The 22,592-nt window shown below is 39.3% G+C and overlaps 2 protein-coding genes and 1 non-coding gene across 4 annotated transcripts in view; 1 reads left to right on the top strand and 2 right to left on the bottom strand.

Moving 5' to 3' along the window:
* The window catches only part of amh (anti-Mullerian hormone), a 26,294-nt gene extending 18,681 nt beyond the window's left edge, over nucleotides 1–7,613 (top strand). The window contains exons 4-5 of the mRNA XM_043720679.1: nucleotides 695–866; nucleotides 5,116–7,613. Coding sequence (XP_043576614.1) covers nucleotides 695–866; nucleotides 5,116–6,073 — 1,130 coding nt within the window. The 3' untranslated portion in view covers nucleotides 6,074–7,613. The remainder of the gene's footprint in view (nucleotides 1–694; nucleotides 867–5,115) is intronic.
* Nucleotides 7,614–15,695: 8,082 nt separating this feature from the next.
* LOC122565325 overlaps nucleotides 15,696–22,592 on the bottom strand; it is a 52,091-nt gene continuing 45,194 nt past the window's right edge. Inside the window, exons 6-7 of one of the 2 annotated variants that reach the window (XM_043721178.1) lie at nucleotides 22,374–22,474; nucleotides 15,696–16,558 (exon numbers count right to left, since the gene is read on the bottom strand). In XM_043721178.1, coding sequence (XP_043577113.1) covers nucleotides 15,848–16,558; nucleotides 22,374–22,474 — 812 coding nt within the window. In that variant the 3' untranslated portion in view covers nucleotides 15,696–15,847. The remainder of the gene's footprint in view (nucleotides 16,559–22,373; nucleotides 22,475–22,592) is intronic. The other variant, XM_043721179.1, reaches the window with a different exon arrangement.
* On the bottom strand, nucleotides 18,644–18,767 carry LOC122539229. Its single transcript, XR_006309009.1, has one exon. It is a non-coding gene; the product is annotated as a U6atac minor spliceosomal RNA (small nuclear RNA).

The raw sequence follows: 22,592 nt of genomic DNA, 5'->3' as shown, positions 1-22,592 counted from the left end.
TCTTCTCTCTTGACATGAAGATACAAAGTTCCACTGATGATATCTTGTACTTTACCCGAATGAATCCTCAATCCTCACATGTGAGCTTGAACTGTGAACATCACCTGCCAAATAACGTTGAAAAAGTCACAGCTGAGTTTGATCCTGTTTGCGCCTGATGTCCATTAATGTTTTATTCATTGAGCATGGTGATGGAAAATGGAATTGGGACAGATGGCTTGATTTTTCTAAGCTTAACAATGTGTGACCAATTGTACAGTCCCAACCACCACAATGACCGAGTTTGGTCCTTGAGTTATGTGCAAGAAGCTTGCCCCTAGATAATTGATGTGCCTGATCTTCATTGGGAGAGCTCTAATCAGCCCACAATGATCATGATTAGACAGATTGCCCAATGATACCAGCATGTAGCCTCCGCAGTTGATGGCCCACCTCTGGGAAGTTTTCCCAGAAGTGGGAATGTATCTGACACCAACTTCCAAATTTCCTCTTGGTCCCACCTACGACAGCCTGCCCCCACTGCCAAAACTTTTCATCTTCTGACTCTGATCTGTTTTTCTCTCTGTTTTCAATGTCGCTGGCTACAGGTCTGTTTCAGGCTGCTGCAAACACCTTGCTCATGAAGAACTGCGTTGCTTCATTATTATTCATGTGATATTGACATGGATTTGTTCTCGTTTAATGATTTAAACAGGTGTTCGAATGAAGAAAGACGAGATCCAGCGGTTGCTGTTTGGCTTTGATGAAAAACGCTTCACCAGGATGACTCCAGCCTTGTTCTTTCGCATCAAAGAGTTGAAGAACAAACTAATGCAGCCATCCTGCAGCAACATACAGGACTCACTGCCTCCACCTCCTATACACAAGTAAGTATTGGACTTTGAGGCAGTATGTTGATGGCTATATTAGAGATATTTATTGAGAAGTTAAAATTTTGAGACATATATACTCTTCCAATGATTGTTGTTGTTGTTACAAAATCTAGTGGAAAGATAAAGCTGAGATTGGCATAACTGTAGGGTTAGACATTCTTAATCAACCTGTTCAAATGGCCAAATTTGATGGTATTAGGCAAGAACTGTCAAAAGTTGACTGGTAGCAGATGTTTGCAGATAAAAGGACAACTGGAAAATGGGAAGCCTTCAAAAATGAAATAACAAGAGTCCAGAGTCCTGTTCCAGTTAGGGTGAAGGGCAAGGCTAGTAGGTGTTGGGAATGCTGGATGACTAGAGAAATTGAGATTTTGGTCAAGAAAAAGAAGGAAGCATATGTCAGATATAGACAAGAGGGATTGAGTGAATACCTAAATGAGTATAAAGGCATTAGGAATATACTTCAGAGGGAAGTCAAGAAGGCAAAAATGTGGACATGAGATAGCTTTCACTAATAGAGTTAAGGAGAATGCAAAGAATTTCTACAAATACGTGAAGCACAATAGAGTAACAAGGGAGAGAATAGGGCCCCTTAAAAATCAGCAAAGTTATCTATGTGTGGAACCGCAGGAGATGAGAGAGATGCTAAATGAATATTTTGCATCAGCGTTTACTGTGGAGAAGAAAATGGAAGATAAAGAACTTATGGAAATAAATAGCAACATCTTGAAAATGTCCATATAACAGAGGAGGAAGTGCCGGACATTTTAAAATGCATAAACGTGGATACATCCTAGGACCTGATCAGGCATATCCTAGAACACTTCCCCTTGCTGAGATATTTATATCATTGATAGCCACAGGCGAGGTGCTGGAAGATTGGGTGTTGGCTAACATGGTCCCACTATTTAAGAAAATTGGTAAGGAAAGGCCAGGGAACTATAGACCAGTCAGCTTGACATCACTGGTGGATACATTGTAGGATGGAATCCTGCAGGACGGTATTTACATGTATGTGGAAAGGCAAGGACTGATTAGGGATGGTCAATATGGCTTGATATGTGGGAAATCATGTCTCTCTAACTTGATTGAGTTTTTTGAAGAAGTAACAAAGTGGATTGAGGATGGAACGTTGGACATGATCTATATGGACTTCAGTAAGGTGTTCGACAAAGTTCCTCGTGGTCGATTGGTTAGCAAGGTTAGATCACATGGAATACAGGGCGAAGTATGTATTTAAAGCATAGACACTTAAAGTGAGAGAAGCATTTAAAGTGAGAGAAGAAAGATTTAAAAGGGATATAAGGGTAATATTTTCATGCAGAGGGTGATGCACGTGTAAAATGAGTTACCAAAGGAAGTTGTGGAAGCTGGTATAATTAGAGCATTTAAAAGGCACCTGGATGGGGATATGAATAGGAAGGGTTTAGAGGGATATGGGCCAAGTGCTGGCAAATGGGACTAGATTAATTTAGGATATCTGATTGGCATGAGCCAGTTAGACAGAAGGGTCTGTTTCTATGCTGTACAATTCTGTGACTCTATTACAGTTATAAATACATTTCTTAAAAAGTCATAAACTTCATTAGGTTCTTAAGTATAATTTTGTTTCCTTGGGAGGAGAGAAAAACAGCACCAAGTAACACTGAGACTTATACATAAACTAAACCAATAGTGTGATAAACATATCAATAAGGGAAACCACACTGTATCAGGATATCAGGGCGGCAAGGTGGCTCAGTGGTTAGCACTGATGCCTCAGTGTCAGGGACCCAATTCAATTCCAGCCTCGGACCACTGTCTGTGTGTGGAGTTTGCACATTCTCCCTGTGTTGCGTGGATTTCCTATAGGTGTTCTGATTTCCTTCCACATGCTCCAAAAATGTGCAGGTTAGGTTGATTGGCCATCTCAAATTGTGCATAGTGTCCAGGGAATGTATAGGCTAGGTGGGTTAGCCATGGAAAGTACAGGTTTACAGAGATAGGGTAGGGAGTGGATCTTGGACTGATGCTCTTTGGAGGGACAGTATGGACTCAATGGGCCAAATGGCCTGCTTCCATCATCACGACCACAGGTTATATCACTGTGGTAAATCACTGGCCATATGTGAGATTGTAATGTCTGGACTGTAAAAATTGGATGCCTAAAACTTTGTGCCATCTAGGCTAATCTGCTTTGAGGAAGCTCATTCAGAGATGACATTCTCACTATTAAACTATAATTGTGTAATTATACACCTAAACGTATCTAATGTCAGACAAGCACAAGTTATTGGCATTCCTGCCTCGGAGTCATGTTGGGAATTAAAACGCCGTTGCAGACTTTGAGCCAGAGATAGTTGCCTTGGCATTTCATTTGGAATATAAAAATCTCATGACACTATTTGGAAAAGAGCAGATGGAACTCCAGGTGTCTTAAGCTGCCAACCATCTCTTGATCAAGACTTTCAAAACAGATAAACTTGTATTCATCCAATGTCTGTTTATAAATACTTGTGTTGCAAGTTCTTCTGTTGCATATTAAACTATGCATCAAAATTATTTTTTGAGACATTATTAAGATGTTAGATAAGTGCACGTTTTTCTTTAGCCATGTCGTCTTGTGGCCTTTCGTTACTCGATACAGCTACTTGATCAGACTTGGTATAGAATAAAAGAGCAGAAATGTGCTGCTGAGGCTAAATAAGGCTGTGTTCAGACTGCGTTTGGAATCTTGTGAGCAGTTTTGGGTCTCGAAACTAAAGAATTGTGTGCTGGCCTTGGAGGGGTTCCAGAAGAGGTTTACTAGAATGATCCCAAGGATGAAGTGCTTGTCATATGAGAAGCAGTTGAGGACTCGTGGTTTGTATTTGATGGTGTTTAGAAGGTTAAGGAATGATCTGATTGAAGCTTACAGCATACTGATAGGCCTGGATGCAGCGGACATGAAAAAGATGCTTCCACCAGTTGGAGAGACCGGGACCCAAGGTCACAGCCTCAGACTGAAGGATCGACCCATTAGTCCAAAGAGGAGAGAATTTCTTCAGCCAGACGGTAGTGAATTTGTGGAACTCATTGTCACAGAAGGTTGTTGGGGCCAAGTCATTGAGTGCATTTAAGACAGAGATAGATAGGTTCTTGATCAGTCAAGAGTTATGGGGGGCTGGCAGAAAAATGGGACTGAGTAACATGTCAGCCATAATTGAATGTTGAAACAGACTCAACGGTTGAATAGCTTAATTCTACTTCTATATCTTGTGGTTTTATTTAGTCTATTAATCTAGAAAGCATTGAGGAAGAGTGGCAGAAAAATGCAATTTAGTCCATATTCATCAATTAGTCTAAATTCAATATAGTTTTGTAAAGACCATCCAATCATTCATTTATTCAAGCAATTTTAAACAAATATTACTTTGTAAAAATATGTCTGAAATTCATCAAACTGAAGAATATTATTACATTTCTCTGCTTTCTCCACTTCCAGAGGCCCATATATGCAATCAGTTAGGTTATAGATTACTTGTGTTAAGGGCAGATAATGCAGAAAATATTCAACAGTTTAGGGAACATCAGAGGGGTGGACAAGGGAATCAGGATAACTCTTCAGATCAATTATTCTTCATTAGAATGGTTTACTTCACTCACTCACTGTCCACTAACTCTTTTCCATTTTTTCATCATATTATGGTGGCATATTACATCAAAGGTGTGGATATCCTGTACATAGTTATACATCTGAGTAAAATTGACAAAAGTGACCCCTGCTCCAGCTCTGAGCCCTGTCTCAGCAATAAGGTCAGGTGATAGAATTTTTCATGTGAGCTAATATTTACCTGCAATAAACAGCTGATCCAGTTAAGTAGTTGGAAAACTTAGCTCATTAAGAAAAATATCTAGCAATTAGACTTTATAAAATAGATTCAATTGATCTACCTGCTCATTTTAAACTCCTTTGTAGCAAAGTCAAAGTGATGGCTGTAATGACTCTAATAGAATACGGCAATGTTGTGTTAAAAGTGCCTCTTCGAAGAGACTGTAGTTTTAAGAGACAGAGACAGACTGGAGAATATGAGACTCATAGAGGGGGAAAAAAGACAACATAGTTAAAGGGAGATAGAATGAATTTCAGAGTGAGACAATCAGAAACAATTTTTAAAGTGAATGTTTTTAACTTTTGTTTATGAGCAATATGAAAGATATTCACTAATATGTTTATTAATGTGATTATTGAATATAGCCCTAATCTAGTCAATCCTACTTTTAGAGAGGCTGCTAAAGCAGTTAAAAGGAGAGAAAGTGATTATTTGGAAACATTGGATTCTTCCGTTAACATACCATCCTCAATGCATGGGTCTCCACGTGAATTTCTACGACATCTCAGTAGATTTTTGAATATGGTATTAGGTTACTCCACTGACCACAATTCCAGACCTGTGCTTCATCTTGACAAGCAAACCATTGAGAGTCTTCCACACCAATCGATGAATATATCAAATGCCTATGTCTTAGAGCTGTTGGTGCAGTCAGATGAGCCCTTGATATTTTTACTGCCAGAGAATGCAGCAAACTTTTTGACACAAATAAGAGAAAATGAAAATGCTGGACAAACCGAGGAAAAGATGCAGCAAGTTCTCATCACTAAACTTCAGAACACAATCAGAAGAGTTTTGGAAATTCCCATTTTCCAGGATGAGAAGGTTTTGAAACAGCTCATTCACCTACTGAATGAGTGTAATTATCCCTTACCCCTGCCTCAGTTCCCTCAGGTCAGTATCTCACCACAGGACAGCCTGAAGAAACAAAACCACACACAAAAGACATATTATACATTTTTGTTGCTGAAGACATTGCAAACGGTTAAGACATTTTGGGATAAGAGACAAAAGCTCTTTAGGCAAAACAGAAGTGCAACCAACCGGTCAATCTGCAAATTGGAGGAGCTCAGCATTGACTTTGATCGTTTGTCTTACGATTGGATTTTGGTTCCGAAATTGTACAATATATACAATTGTGTTGGATCTTGCAGAATTCCATTAATGGGAAATGTATCTAATCATGTTGTCTTACTTATTAAAATGCAGGAGCAGGGTCTTCCCACAAAACGAGAGCCATGTTGTGTCCCAGTTGAGTATTCTGAGCTGCTCTTGGCTGTTGTCAGTGAACAAAGCAGCATGATTACTGTGTATAAGAACATGGTGGCAGAAGAATGTAAGTGTAGATGACCCAGGCATTTTGGCACACTTTATAATATTGACTGAAAATACTAACTTGCTCATGAACAGCTTTGGTGGCACGTTCTCTCAACCAAGATGAGTATTTTCTTACAGTTCTCCATATATTAATTCGGGAACCTAGATGATGTTTTCAGTCAATCAAGTTAGGATCATGATTTGCTAATCAGTTTCCAGAATAGATCAGAAACGAAAAATGTAAACATTTCACATCCCCACTCCCCAACTGCTGACACTAATTTTGAAATTAAATTCACTGCCTTTCATTTAACTTTTATAATACTTAAAATTTTCCTTAGAAACAACTTGCTTTAGGTGAAAAAAAACAGTGGAGATGAAATAAGATATTCATAATCACGTTAACAGAATGCTAATTTGAATTTCTTAAAGTTGACCCCAAGCCAATGGGAATCAATCTCTCCATTCCTGTTTGCACAAAGATAGAAAAATAAATTGATAGTAGCAGCTGGAAACTCTCAATTCTCCAGCACATTAATGAAGACCTGAGTGTATGCATATTTAAGTATCCTTATACAAAAGCTCCTTCATACACAAAAGCTCTTTCAAGAATTTCCCCCTCTAACATAATGGATTGAATTTGATTGCTGAGTTGGATAGCTCGAGTTGGGAAATTTTCTGATTTGCAAGATGGGCCTAATTAAAAGAGCATCCCATGCGCACAATTTTCGTTTGGGTGGTAGGAGTTTTGGTGGTTGTGGGGATGGTCCACTTGAGATTGAATTGTGCCCAGCAACACTGGAAGCAGATGATATGTGGCTGTGGGGCTATTGAGCGCTGAGGGAGACTGTACAGAAGGCACGCTTCAATTCTTCTGGATTTTGTTCCAGTTATTTTAGAAATTGTTTGCCCTTTCATCCCTCAGCTTATTTACCTCTTGACTCCCTTAATTCACCCTCCATGGCCTCTCATACAGCCATGCCAACTCGTGCCCTCATTCAATTGAAGTCACTTCCAGGGCCACTTAACCAGTATCCACCATGAGCAGATTTCAGAAAAAAAATCTTTTTTTTTAACAATTCAATATGTATTAATCACTTCTGAATACAACCAACTTCTATCCAATAGTTACTCTTTGGAGGGTTGGTGTGGACTTGTTGGGCCGAAGGGCCTGTTTCCACACTGTAGGGAATCTAATCTAATCTAATCTAATCTAATCAATAGCCTTATCTAGGATTTTTAATAAAATCCTTAAACTGTCACTAAAACTCTGAGCTCAGAATTCCAGCCTTTGGGACTCCATCAAGCATTTATAATGTCAATTGAAGCAGTTGAGTTCAATTTTGTTTGAATGCTCATGGACAGCTGGAGCCTATTTTTAATGTTTAATAAGCAGGGCATTTCAAAACCAGAATATCATGATATTTGTATCAACCTTACTCATGTTTAAAATGTGTTTATGTTGACTCTACCAATTCATGACTCCTGCACTTTGGCATAAAGCTCTTGACCAGCAAAAATTGGATTTGTGCGAATGCAGCACTAAGTTTGGATTCCCTGGGCAAATCATGTCGCACCCTCCTTCCTCTATTGGAAAACATTAGAAATGGGGGTGGTGGGTGGGTAGAGATGTGGGGGTGAGGGGAGGGGAGAGAGAGCAAGCTTACACATTAGGCCCTGTCCTCTGGTTCTAAAGACTCTTCCTCAGTCTGTTGAAATCCTTTAACCCTACATTATGAATGCTTTTTTGGAAATCTTTAATAGTGTGAGGAGAACCTTGCTTGTCACTGTGGTGGATAATATGTCAAAGTGAAGAAAGGAAATTTCTATACACTTGAACTGAGATGAGTGGATTCCTTCAGTGCATATAAAGCTACAGTGGATGTGGTCTTCCATGCATTCAAGAAACAACACAAGATGTTGGCCCCCATCTGTTGGTAAAAGTATAACTGAACACAAATGTAAACAGATTATTTACCTGTATATTGTGTGACCTTTATGAAATATATTGATTGAGAGGCAAGTTCTGCAGCATTCTTAAAGGATTTTCTATAAATTAAGCATTCAATTTTAATGGCTTTATTTTTCAATATACATTTATATGTTTTATTTTAATTGTCTCCTATATAAGAAAATGCTTTTGACTTTTTGATTTGCTGTTGAATATGAAGAAGGGTTGCATGAGATGGAATTATGGTAGTAAATCCTGTTGTGTATTGAAGGGAAGGCAGCAAACAGAAGCTAGATGCTTTCCATTAAAACTGAAAAATTAATTTTGCTCTTTCATGCTTCCCAATAATCGTTTCATCACTTGAGACGATAATAGTTTAAAATGAGGACAAGTTTCTTTTCAAAGATTCTATGGAAAAATTGTTAAATTTATAATGAATCTGGAAAGTCACCAGTTCTTTATTATTGTATCTTTACTCTGTATTTTATTTTGCAAAGAGTAGCAATAAAACCATACTTACATATGTGGCATTGTTCTGTGAAGTCATTTAGAATTGAATAAACACAATTAGTCCAAGTGACTATGATAAATAATTAACAGGCAAACTCTTATCTCAAAGTTAATGTAAACAACGTGCTGTTGCTTGTAGCTACTCCTGCCAGGAGATCAGATGTGTGTCATACTCATACATCCACCATAGCTCTTCTTCAATCATTGTGACATTTGCCATTCAACCAGGCCTTGGCTGACCCTTCTTTCTGTTCCTTCCATTCTATCCTTTAGAAGAAATCTCTGTAGCTTTTCCCCTCTCTGATCAAAGCATCTGAGATACTGACATGTTCTTTTCTGGAATTACTTTTTAAGTGTTATGTTTGCTCTTATAATTTCAGGTACTTTTTCTTTTGTCTTTGCACAATAACACATATTAAATTCTCATTATTTTTACATTAATACCTGTGACTTTTCTTATGTGAAATCATTGCCTTAACCTTTCATCAGCCCATGATGCTATGCAATAATACCATTGAAAGTAATTGTACTTTTTCAATAAATTCAGCAATTACATTGAAATCAGAACAGCAGTTTCAAGCCAGTTAATAATAGAAGTTTATATTAAGAATCTAGAGCATCATGACTCAGGTTGTCATGATGCAATACTCCTGGTGACTAGACTTCTTCCACTGAGAAAATATATGCTTATGACGGTATGTTGAGGCAAAATTTCACATGAATACATGAACAGAAAACTTAACAAGAAGCATAACAAAAACATCAGTATAATAACATCTGTCTACAATGATTTCGGCTTTTTTTTTAATGGTGCTCATCATTCCCAGAATGTGAATTGTTCTGAATGGCATGAATTCTCATGTAGCCAGATCTAAGCGAGTGAGAATTAATTCCATTTAGATCAATTCCAATTTGAACCAATCATTGGTGCAGAACTTTAACAATGGAAAGGGATGAGAATTATTGAAGCGAATAATTTGCTTCAATAATCCTCATCCCTTTCCATTGTTAAAGTTCTGCACCAATGATTGGTTCAAATTGGAATTGATCTAAATGGAATTAGAACATAGAACATAGAACAGTACAGCACAGAACAGGCCCTTCAGCCCACGATGTTGTGCCGACCATTAATCCTCATGTGAGGTAAACCTAATGTATGAACTCTCAAATTTCTGTGACCATATGCATGTCCAGCAGTCTCTCAAATATCCCCAATGACCTCACTTCCACAACTGCTGCTGGCATCGCATTCCATGCTCTCACAACTCTGCGTAAAGAACCCGCCTCTGACATCTCCTCTTTTCTTTCTGCCAAACAGCTTAAAACCATGACCCCTCGTGTTAACAATTTCTGCCCTGGCTATCAACTCTATCTATGCCTCTCTCATTATCTTGTAAACCTCAATTAGGTCCCCTCTCTTCCTTCTTTTTTCCAATGAAAAAAGTATGAGCTCAGTCAACCTCTCTTCATAAGATAAGCCTCCATTCGAGGCAGCATCCTGGTAAACCTCCTCTGAACCCTCTCCAAAGCATCCACATCTTTCCTATAATAGGGCCACCAGAACTGGACAGAGTATTCCAAGTGCGGTCCTACCAAAGTTTTATAGAGCTGCAACAAGATCTCACGGCTCTTAAACTCAATCCCCCTGTTAATGAAAGCCAAAACACAATATGCTTTCTTAACAACCCTGTCCACCTGGGTGGCAATTTTAAGGGATCTATGCACCTGCACACCAAGATCCCTCTGTTCCTCCACACTGCCAAGAATCCTGTCTTTAATCCTGTATTCAACTTTCAAGTTCGACCTTCCAACTGCATCACCTCGCATTTATCCAGGTTGAACTCCATTTTCCACCTCTCAGCCCATCTCTGCATCCTGTCAATGTCGCACTGCAGCCTACAACAGTCCTCTATACTGTCAACGACACCTCCAACCTTTGTGTCATCTGCAAATTTGCTAACCCATCCTTCAATCTCCTCATTCAAGCTCATTAATAAAAATTACAAAGAGTAGAGTCCCAAGAACAGAGCCCTGTGGAACACCATTCACCACTGACTTTCAGGCAGAATATTTTCCTTCCACTACCACTCGCTGTCTCCTGTCGACCAGCCAATTCTGTATCCAGACAGCTAAATTTCCCTGTATCCCATTCCTCCTGACCTTTTGAACAAGCCTACCATGGGGAACCTTATCAAATGCCTTACTGAAGTCCATATATACCACATCCACTGCTCGACCCTGATCAACTTGTCTAGTAACATCCTCAAAGAACTCAATAAGATTTGTGAGGCATGACCTGCCCCTCACAAAGCCGTGCTGACTGCATTTAATCAAGCCAAACACTTCCAGATGGTCATAAATCCTATCCCTCAGAATCCTTTCTAACACCTTGCAGACAGACGTGAGACTGACTGGTCTGTAATTGCCAGGGATTTCCCTATTTCCTTTCTTGAAGAGAGGAATTACATTTGCCTCTCTCCAGTCCTCAGGTACGACTCTGGTGGAGAGCGAGGATGCAAAGATCTTCGCAAGCGGCGAAGCAATCATATTTCTCGCTTCCCAAAGCAGCCGAGGACAAATCTGGTCTGCCCTGGCGACTTGTCAGTCTTAATATTTGTCAAAATTTTCAACACATCAGCTTCCTCAATCTCTATCCATTCCAGCATGCTTACCTGCTCCTCAATGGTTTCATTCACTACAAGGTCCTTTTCTTTAGTAAAGACAGAAGCAAAAAACTCATTTAGGGCTTCCCCAACCTCCTCAGACTCTATACACAAGTTCCCTATGCTATTCCTAATCGGCTCTACTCTTTCTTTGATCATTTTCTTATTCCTCACATACGTGTAAAATGCCTTTGGATTCTCCCTCATCCTTCCTGCCAAGCCTTTTTCGTGCCCCCTCCTGGCTCTCCTCAGACCATTTTTGAGCTCCTTCCTCGCCTGCCTATAATCCTCTAGAGCTGAGCAAAACCCTTACTTCCTCCACCTTACGTAAGCTGCCTTCTTTCTTTTGACAAGAAGCTCCTCCGCTCTCGTCATCCAAGCTTCCTTTATCTTACCCCTTCTTGCCTGTCTCAGAGAAACACATTTGTGCATTAATTCTCACTTGCTTAGATCTGGCTACATGAGAATTCATGCCATTCAGAACAATTCACATTCTGGGAATGATGAGCACCATAAAAAAAAAGCAGAAATCATTGTAGACAGATGTTATTATTCAATTAACAAAAATATCAATACTTTAAATACTTCATGTATTTTAGAGCAGCCAGTAATTTATATTCTTTCCAGCACCATACAGTGTGGAATAAGAATCTAGGCTGTTAATAGGTTCAAAATATGACAATTATTATAAACATCTATAAGGGAAATAAAATATGGAGACAACAGACAATGGGAAAAGCAGAGACAGACAGGCAGACACATGGCAATAACAATAGACATACCAGAAAGAGGGCAGAAGGATGGAGAGACAAGTAAGATAAGCAGGACATGTTTCAGATTGACTTGGAAGTGCCGGTGTTGGACTGGGGGGGACAAAATTAACAATCACACAACACCAGGTTATAGTCCAACAGGTTTATTTGGAAGCACTAGCTTTCAGAGTGCTGCTACAGCCACCTGATGAAGGAGCAGCACTCTGAAAGTTAGTGCTTCCAAATAAACCTGTTGGACTTTAACCTGGTGTTGTGTGATTTTTAACCATGTTTCAGATTGCTTAGATTTAGAATTTTTATAAGGTGCTTAAAGGGTAAACCTTCTTTTGTGGATATGTTAATTTACTTTGAAAGTGGCCTATCATTCAGGCCACTTTCAAAGTGGCCTGAATGATAGGCCACTTTGATTCCAGTTTTCCCTGTGGGCAACAGCCTGATGAAGCAATTATTGACAGCAATGCATTTTGCAGAAATGTTTAAACCAAAAAGGGCATAAGATGGAAGTTTTCCATTTTCATTTAACCTGGTTTATCATGTGAGATTCATGGAATACTGACATGGCTCTGAATGACGTTTCTTACACAATCTTCTCATGAATTATGCAGAGAGACTCTTGAGCCCATGCCAGGGAATCAAATAGCTGGAGAGGTAGGAGCTCTTACCACTGTTGGGAGCTTCTGGCATTCCTGCCGACTTTGTCACATTTAAAGCCCAGTTGTACACAACGACAAATGCTGCAAGCCTAGAATTACCACTCACACTGTGATACTTAACTGTTATCACTGAGGACATGGTGCAGAGTATGGGAAAGCTTGCTCCCTGCACTTTGGACAGATACCTGGAAGTGTTGATGGACAAACTGGTGGAGAAGAGAGCAGCCCTTTTTCCTATGGACTGTCATTGTAGGCCTCACCATCAAACTAAGCCAAACCTAAACTGCAGCCTGGGTCAGAGCTGCGTTTGGGTGAAGCGGGACAACTGCAGTGCAGAAAAGCAGTCAATGATCTTCTGTGTTCCATAATGGTAAATGCCATCATCATTTCTCAGAACCCTCACACTCACTGAGCCACTAGTTCTGCCTCTACACATACCTCTTGCAAGGTTTCTAGATTACAATTCTCGCTATTGCAAGCATCATATTAATTCAACAGTTTTCACCCACCATGTCCTCTGAAACCATTAGCCTTGCTGCCTTCTGTACTTCCAACTCTGTCACTGGGGACACCTCACCACTTCTTACGTTCATGCATTCCCACTAATTGCAGTTCTATTCACTTCAATCAGACTCCTGTCTCATTTCAGGATAAACTGACCCGGCTGGGTCTGATGTCTCCACAGCTCCCAATGCTCAGACTACTTGCACTTGGCCTGAAGGTCTGATCATGCCCAAACCCCAGACTAGAAGAACACAGATGTTCAGGTTTTGCTAAGACTAACTGCCCTGACTGACCTAGGCCAATACTTTTGGCTGATAACTGATGAGTCCCCTTGACTGACTCTGATGACATCCCCAGACCATCTATAATTCCCTTTTGCTCCACACTGGATTACTCTGCTTTGACTTTCAAACACAGTCATTTGCTTGAAGCTCATGCAGAGTGTTTGTTGTGTAAATTACTGGCTCATGTTAAAGGTGTGAGGTTAACATAACAGTGAAGCACTGTGACATGTTCACACCCTTGACTGTGTAAACACCCCAGTGAACAAGCTGCCTGCCTCTACATCTGCACTGAAGAGATATTCATGTCACAGAGGATGGCAGCCTGTAACAGCACACAGAGTGTCTTGTGTTCTCAGAAAGCAATGTTGACCACATTTAGGCTGACAGCCAATAAGTCAGTGCTGAAGATGTTGAACATATACTAAGAAAGCAATGTGAACCAGACAGTGGCTAGCAGCTACAAGTGAGTGGGCACTAAGAAAGAAAGCTAAAAGCCTTAAGATATATCCTGTGCAAATGTGTGGTAGATGCATTCTGTGTGGCCCTGCATGAATGGTAATCTGGCAGCAAAGGTTTCCCTAATATTTTTTTCTGCTGCGCAGACCTCTAAGTGCATAGTAGCAGCTTCTGGAAGTGGAAGTCAGTGCATCAGCAAACCAATTTGTGTATGGGGATTCTCCCAGTGGCTGCACAGCTTACAGGGAATGTTGCTTGGCAGATGAATGCAAGTCGTGGTGCTCCTGAGCCCCAAAGCAAAGTATTAAAGGATTGAAATGGTGTGTATATGTTCGACTGACAGCAGGCATAATGAAGTGACGTGACTGATGATTTGCCAAAGGCAAATGTGAACAAAATGCTGAGGAGGATGGAGTCCATGGAGCATGCATGATTCCAAAAAATTGAGCTCAAAATCTTTAATGCTATTTCTCTCTACACAGTTGCTGTGTTTCTCCAGCACTTTCTGTTGTTTATCTTTCAGATTTCCAGCATTTTACTTTTATTTGAGCATGCAGGGACATTGTTGTGAAGAAGCAGTTGGATCGTGTCAGGGGAAACCATTCATTGAGCTGCAGCTGCAGACCTGAGTACCCACTTTGATTTCTGTGTCATGAATTTGCACCACCTAGTTTCTCGGAGAATAGAAAATGACACACAAATAAGGTGTGTTAGGGCCATACTTAGATACAAATTCAGGAAATAAGGTGTTCATTTTCAAAGGATGGCATGGTAGCTCAGTGGTTAGTGCGGCTGCCTCACAGCACCAGGGACCCCGGTTTGATTCCACCCTTGGGTGACCGTCTGTGTGGAGTTTGCACATTCTCCCCATGTTTGTGTGGGTTTTCTCTGAATGCTCTGGTTTCCTCCCACAGTCCAAAGATGTGCAGGATTGACCATTCTAAATTGCCCATCATGTCCAGGGATTTGCAGGCTAGATGGATTAGCCATGGGAAATGCAGGGTTAGGGTATTTTTGAGGATTGTTGCAGACTTGATGAGCTTCTATGTATGGATTCTGTGATCATGAACTTGCTATAAGGCTTGAATGGAAAATCGTAAAACCCTTTCTCAATGTCAAGACTCTGAATTTTTCATTCTCTCCATGCCATTGCTCACATCATACCAGGGAAAAGGGGAAAATTCCATCCAGGGACCATAAACAGAGTTTAAACTATATAATCCATAAACAGAGAGCATAAAAGCACATAAATAATGGATTCAGCTTCAGCAGATGCTAATATAACAATAATAAAGAAAGAAACCCTGATATTCATTACATCTATTCATCCCAGTATTGTGAACATACATATTTACTGCCACCAAAATAAAAATTGAAGGCCAGAGCTGGGCGGTGCAGTGCTATAATACTGAAGCTACAAGGTTACTCTCTGAGGGTATTCGATAGAGGGCGTATTAGTTGGGATAAGAAATTAAGACAGTTTTAGCCAGAATATTTACTACAGCTGCAGACCTGAGTACCCACTTTAATTTCTGTGTCACGAATTTGCACCACCTAGTTTCTCGGAGAATAGAAAATGACACGCAAATAAGGCATGTCTAATCCACTGACAGACTAAGAGAATTTGAAACACATAGTGCGGTATACTCGGTGTGTAATTCAACAAACAGGAATCTCAAAGTGAATAAACCATTTGGTCTCGACAATTCCTTGCTCCGATGTGGAAATTACTGAGTTACACACCGCTGCCTCATTATACAGCTGTACTTGGTTTAGATAATTTGAGTGCCTGTGAGGCAGTGTTAAAAATGTTAACTTCACACACAAATAAATAATCCTTTTTGACACAAGGAGATTTTTATTTGGTGCAATAATAGCTGTACTTTTATTTAGAAACATTGCACTTCACTGATATAAACTAACATTTCTGTTTAGTCATTTCACACAAGGTGGAAATATTTTCTAGTCATTGCAACTCATCACAAATACATCTAGGTTGGAACTTGAACCTAATTAGTCATGTTTTCTACTTTCTTTGAATTTATTTTTACCGAAGTGTTTTCCCATGCCACCCTTCTTGTAAATGCTTTCACCTCCATAATGCTTACTGCGTTTGAATACTCTGTACTTACTATATTCTTTGTGCACTTTATAATCATGTTTTTTGTTGTCATCTTGCTTAATGAAATACTTGTGCTTCTCAAAGTCTTTATAATGGCCTTGGTGTTTGTTGTATGTTCCTTGTTTCACATTTTTCTCATGTCTTCTTGGAAAATCGACCTGATTAAATTTACTCCCCTTATCGCATCCCTCTTCTTTGCCCTTGGAAAGCTTCTTGCCATCACCTTCTTTGAAGTGCTGCTCTTGATAGCCCTGGTGGCCCCTGTGTTTTTCCTCCTTGTGTTCCTTTTTGAAGTACTTATCATCTTTCTTTTCAAATTCAGGCTTGTGATCTTTTCTGTCCTTACTGGACCTGGTTTCTGAGTCTTTATCTTTTGGCTTATATCCACTTTTAATGCTTTTGATCTCCTTAATGTACGCAGAGATCTGTTTTTTATCAACTGCCTCAACCTTGCAGCCTCCTGGCTTTCCTTTCAGGGTGGTACATGTCTTTTTCAAATCTGTTCTGACAGGAGTTTGAGGAGGAAACTTCTTCTCAAGTTCATTGATGGCTTTCTCAGTTTCTGTGATCGCTATCTGATCCTCTAGCATAGTCCTTTCTGCCTGGTGAGAAAAAAAACATGCTCTGAAGAAATGTTACCATCCAGTGGTCTGACCAATATTTATCCACCAATTAACATCAGTAAAACAACTTAGTTCGTCTTTACATGTTGTTGTTTCTAAAAGCTTACTGAGCACAAATTAGTTGCTGTGTTTCCTACATTACAACGGTGACCACCATTCAAAACTATTTAATTGGCTGTAAAACAATTTGGGAACACTGAGATTGTGAAAGATATAATAAAAGGCAAGACTTTTTAAAAAATCACAGGCAGCTAAAGGGGGAAGGTGCTGAACAGAGGAACATACTTGTAAGACCAAGAATAAATTCGCAGTTTCATTTAGGCCTGGATCCTCTCATATATCACATATATCTTGTTATCACTCAGTATAAGCCAGACAGGAAAATTAGATCAGGAGGAGACCATTCAGCACCTTGAGTCCATTCTGGCATTCAATTAAAACATGGCTGATCTGTAATCTGAGTCCAAATACCTGTACTCAGATATCCACAATATCACTTAATAACCTTGGTTAACTGAAACATGTTAATCTAAGATTTAGAACATAGGAAAGTACAGCACAGAACAGGCCCTTCGACCCATGATGTCGTGCAGAGGATTAATCCTAATGTAAAATAACCTAACCTAACCTACGCATCCCTCAATTCACTGCTGTCCATGTGCATGTCCAGCAGTTGTTTAAATGTCCCTAATGACTCTGCTTCCACCACCACCATTGGCAACGCATTCCATGCATTCACAACTCTCTGCGTAAAGAACCTAACTCTGACATCCCCTCTATACTTTTCTCCTAATATCTTAAAACTATGACTCCTCGTGTCAGTCAATCCTGCCCTGGGGAAAAGTCTCTGGCTATTGACTCTCATTTCCTTGATTTGGAGATGCCGGTGTTGGACTAATTTCCTTGTATACCTCGATCAGGTCACCTCTCTTCCTCTTTCTCTCTAGAGAGAAAAGTCCAAGTTTAGTCAACCTGTCTTCATAAGACAAGCCCTCCAGTCCAGGCAGCGTCCTGGTAAACCTTCTTTGCACCCCCTCCAAAGTCCCTGTATCTTTCCTATAATAGGGCTACCAGAACTGGACACAATATTCCAAGAGTGGTCTCACCAGGGACTTGTAGACCTGTAGCAAAACCTCGCGGCTCTTAAACTTGATCCCCCTCTTAAACTCAATCCCCCATTTAGAATGAACAATTGATCCAGCAACAACGCTATTTGGAAGTATGGTCCAAATTTTCATTGGTATGGTGACTCAGTGGTTAGCATTGCTGCCTCACGGTACCAGGGACACGGGCTTGATTCCAACCTTTGGCCAATGTCCGTGTGGAGTTTCTCCCTGTGTCTGCATGGGTGTGCTCCAGTTTCCTCCCATAGTCCAAAGATGTACTGGTTAGGTGGATTGGCCATAGGAACGCAGGGATAGGATGGGTCTGGGTGGAATGCTCTCCAGAGAGTTGGTGTGGACTCAATGGTCTGCTTCCACACTATAGGGATTCTATGATTCAATTTCACTGCTGAAAAGCCTGGCTCTGTTTTTATACCATGTCTTAGAGTCTTCTAATTTTCAGCCAAAATAGTTTATCTCTATCTACCCTGTTAGTTCCCTTTACGTTTTGAAAACTAAATTCCAGGAATCTCTAATTTGTGTAATCTTTCCTAATTTAATGCTTGAAATCTATGTATCATTCTGGTCATTGCAGTCCCTCATACATTAATATATCCTTCCTCATGTGCAGTGTCCAGAATTGAACTGGTGCAAGTTTAACTATTTGTATAACTACAGTATGATGTCTGTTTATTTGTATTCAAGTCCCCTAGATAAAGGGACATTAGGATCATATGCATTCCATAATAGCATGTTTTGCTGAAAGCAATTTCATACAATATAAAATTTTATATTATTTAGAGCAAAAGAGGGAAAGTTCCCCTGACTTTTTTTTACTTTAACCTACTTTTCTAATCAACCTGTTCATGATGTTATTACACTCATCTGGAGCAGGTAGGTCTTGAACCCCAGCCTCCCAGTCCAGGGGTAGGGACACTACCACTGCATGACAAGAGGACCCCCAAAACAATTAGATGCCAGTAAGCAGATGGTAATGCCTTAATGATTTGTGTGTTGTAAAGTCATGTGAACCCCTGCCATCCTTATCAAGCAGACTGCTAACCTTTTCTCCTTATATACAACATTAATCTCCTTTATATTTTTTCAGAACTGACTTCTCTAGTGTGCATTGAAATTGCTATAATATTTTATGTTTCGACTTTTTGAAAGCATTAGGTCAACACGAAAGACTGACACATAGTTTGAAGGAATAGGAAACGTAAGTTGTAATTTGGCAAATGAATCAGTTAAGATGAATGGAATGTACTAAGGCCAGTCTTGGAGTGCCTAACATTTCTGATCTATTTGAATTACCTAGAATCAGAAATGCACTAAATGTTGGTGAGCATTGCAAATGACCCTAAACTGAGGGTGAATGAGTTTAGGAGAAAATGAGGTCTGCAGATGCTGGAGATCAGAGATGGAAATGTGTTGCTGGAGAAGCGCAGCAGGTCAGGCAGCATCTAGGGAACAGGAGAATCGACGTTTCGGGCATTAGCCCTTCTTCAGGAATGATGAAGGGCTAATGCCCGAAACGTCGATTCTCCTGTTCCCTAGATGCTGCCTGACCTGCTGCGCTTCTCCAGCAACACATTTCCATCCATGAATGAGTTTAGGGAATGTCGAAACTAATTAAAGAATTACAGAAGGTCCTCTGAAATGTTCATGACAGAACCACAAAGATTAAAAATCAATACAGATATAATCAAGGCGATAAATACATTGAAAATAAAAGTGATCACTGAGTAAACTTAGAAGGTTTACTTGTATTAACATGCTGATTTCAAGACAATATATGCTATATCTTTCTGTTTAGGGAAGCATTTTCTTCATAAAAATTACTGTGATCATGGAAGTTCAACATACATAAATATTAGTCAAAATTGTCTGTTTCAATGTTACCACTATATTTAGGATAATTACTAAAGTGCAGACATTTGCAAATTCTACATTTAAATATTAAAAATCAAATCAATTGCCTGGAATAATGTTTACTTTATTGTTACTGTAGCAACTAGTGACATTTCAAGAGTTTAAAAATAACAACTCAAAGAATCTGATACCTTAGCATGCAACATCTGTGTAGAAAATATTACTTCCTGCAGTCATATTTTGTCATTTTCCCACGTCAGATTTTCCCATTGTTAATCACTATCTTAACCTTTTGGCTGTTAAACAACTATTGTAATTTCACACTCTGCCACTGATGTCACTAGAGTTCTTCTGTTTCATGTTTCCTAGCTTGGAAGGTGGAGAAAATTTGTTGCACTGGCCATTTCACCTTCTCAAGTTGTCACAAACTTTGCTAGTTAACTAATCACTGCTATAAAATCAGATTTTTACACAGAACCAAGGATAGAGTACACCACTGATGCTGAAAATTTGGAATAAAAATGCAAAATGCAATAGTCAGTGGGTCATATCTGATACATTTCCCTCTCCACAGATAATGGCTGATCTGACTATTTCCAACGTTTTCTGGCAGGTAATATGGGTGATATTTTTCTTTCCTTAGAGATATTAAGAAAGGTGGAAAGATGAAGAAATAATTGGATGAATTTGACATGGACAGAAACTTGCTCCCTTCTCATCAACTCTGCCATTAAATGCTACTGAAAATGGATGACTTTCTTGACTCACCACTCACCTTAAGTGATCAATTGATGGCTACTAAATAGTTTCAATTCACCATCTCCCCGAATACCTGTCTCCCTGGTGGATGGTAGGAAAGGTGGCTAGTTTCATGACCTGAAAATCAGGTTGACCTGCCTATTAATTTTCACTGCCAATTACCCCAAATCTGGGAAAGTCAGAGGCAAGGATAGGGGTCAAAGATGGATGGTCTCTCAGAATCACCTCCTGACCCTTGTCTCCAACTCTATGTGCTGCATCCAACAACACAAAGAGAAAATGCCTTACCATCTCATCACTGGATTCCCTCCAGAGTAGGTCTTGAATCATGGTCCTTAGGGTATAGAAACTAATTGGCTGACATCTTCTGGCAACTTGACACCAGTGTCAAAGTGTCTGATAGGGCAAGAAGTTTGCTATGTGCTGCCTATTTGTTTGTAATGAGCTGATTGGTGTGTCGTACAGAGAATTATTTCATCAGTGGGTATGATGTGTCAGTCACCACCTTATACATCACACTAACAGAGATGAAAAATATCTGTACTCTAGTAATTGCTTTAAATATAGTGGTAATATTGAAACAGACAAATGTTTACTATTATTTATGCATGTTGGACTGCCATGAAAGAGAGAGTGAATTCTATCTGTGTGCCATTTTCCAATTACCCCAACCTCTAGCTAGTTTCATCTACAGATTATTCATTCTGATCCTGTTAACGTCCACCACAGAGAGGGGTTCTATTGTAGAATGAAGAGATTGAGTGTGCCAACATGTGTAAAGATTCCTGTTTCAATGCCAGAAATTTTGAAAGTTGTGATGATGAACTTATACTTTGTAAAGCAGCTCACCCTTGGTAGCATATGGATGACCAGCCTTCTGTTCCATCACCAAGACTGACTCGACTCACAGGAGAGGACCACCATAAGGCACATGTGCTATAAGGGTAACCATTGTGAGGACCACTACAGACTTAGGAAGCTTTTGCTGCTGAATTAAGATGGGAGGATTTTTGCAGTGGACTCCTTCTGTGCATCATGCACAGTTGTAGCACAGCTTTGCTACACAACAGTATCTTAAACCCAAACCCCTCTCTTTGGCGTCATTCCCACCAGGCAGCTAAAATCTAAGTTAGCCCATTATTATTAATTCTTGGTTTAATCCTCAATCTGGTAAATCTTGTTTTTACTCAGCTTTGACCTAGTACAAATTTTGATCCTTTACTGATTCCACTCTTGTTTAATATTTGTTATCTGCTTTTTCTACCTATAGTTCTTTTGCTTTATAGTGTCATCCTTTATCTTCCCTGGTTTGTGTTTTTCCTCTTCACTAAGAGTCTATACTTCTTATGCAATCTTTTTATTCCCTATTTATATTTTGACACCTTTGTCAACTGCTCAACACAACCCAGTAGATTTCCCTCCTTAAACCCAAATTCAGTTTAATAAATTGACTAACATTAAACACTTCGATGACCAATGTTCATATGTCACAGATGCTATTGCGAGAAATCATCAGTAGCAACAAAGTTGATTGTCCTGACTAATTTACTAGATAATATGAAGGTAGGGGGATGCTTCACTCACAGTTTTATCATCAAAGTTATGGAATTTATCAATAAATTTAGAAACTGAATCAATATATTAATCAACAGATTTTCTGATGGTAAGAGGAGTTAAAGATGATTATTTCTGGTATCATTAACAGATTCAAAAAGTTCCAATATTTTTAAGGCGATTTACAATCTTTTGTTCACATGTAAATAGGTTGGAATTATTGATAGCTACAAATTTAATATTAAAATTCAAAAACGCGGACAGAGAAACTATAATTAACATTTGTTCAAGGGAAGCCATACGGTCAATTTTCTAGTAAACATGCAGCCAAATACAATAATACAATCACTAAATAATATTGGATTGTCATATCTATTAATGGGTTCACAGCAATTAAGATATTCACTTCTGCCTTTATAGGAAAATGCAAAATATGATATAATATTTCAAGATCATTTTAAAATGGATATCATACATTTTTGTACATTTTAAAGAAGCCTTCTTACCAATTTCAAATCTTCATTATCAAGAAAGTCACTGTCAGAATACACCAACATATCGTCTACTTCAAAAACACCTGTGAAAGTAGTCTGTGTGAGACAACCATCTAAACAGTGTAATAAAAGCAAAATACTGTGAATGCTGGAAATTTGAAACAGAACATGCAAATCTGAAGAAGGGTCATATTGGATGTAAAATGTTAACTATTTCTCTCTCCACAGATA

This window comes from Chiloscyllium plagiosum, chromosome 31 (assembly GCF_004010195.1).
Source record: "Chiloscyllium plagiosum isolate BGI_BamShark_2017 chromosome 31, ASM401019v2, whole genome shotgun sequence".
Lineage (NCBI taxonomy): Eukaryota > Metazoa > Chordata > Chondrichthyes > Orectolobiformes > Hemiscylliidae > Chiloscyllium > Chiloscyllium plagiosum.
The sequence above is the reverse complement of the archived record's forward strand: the minus strand, read 5'-3'. Positions and strand labels throughout refer to the sequence as shown.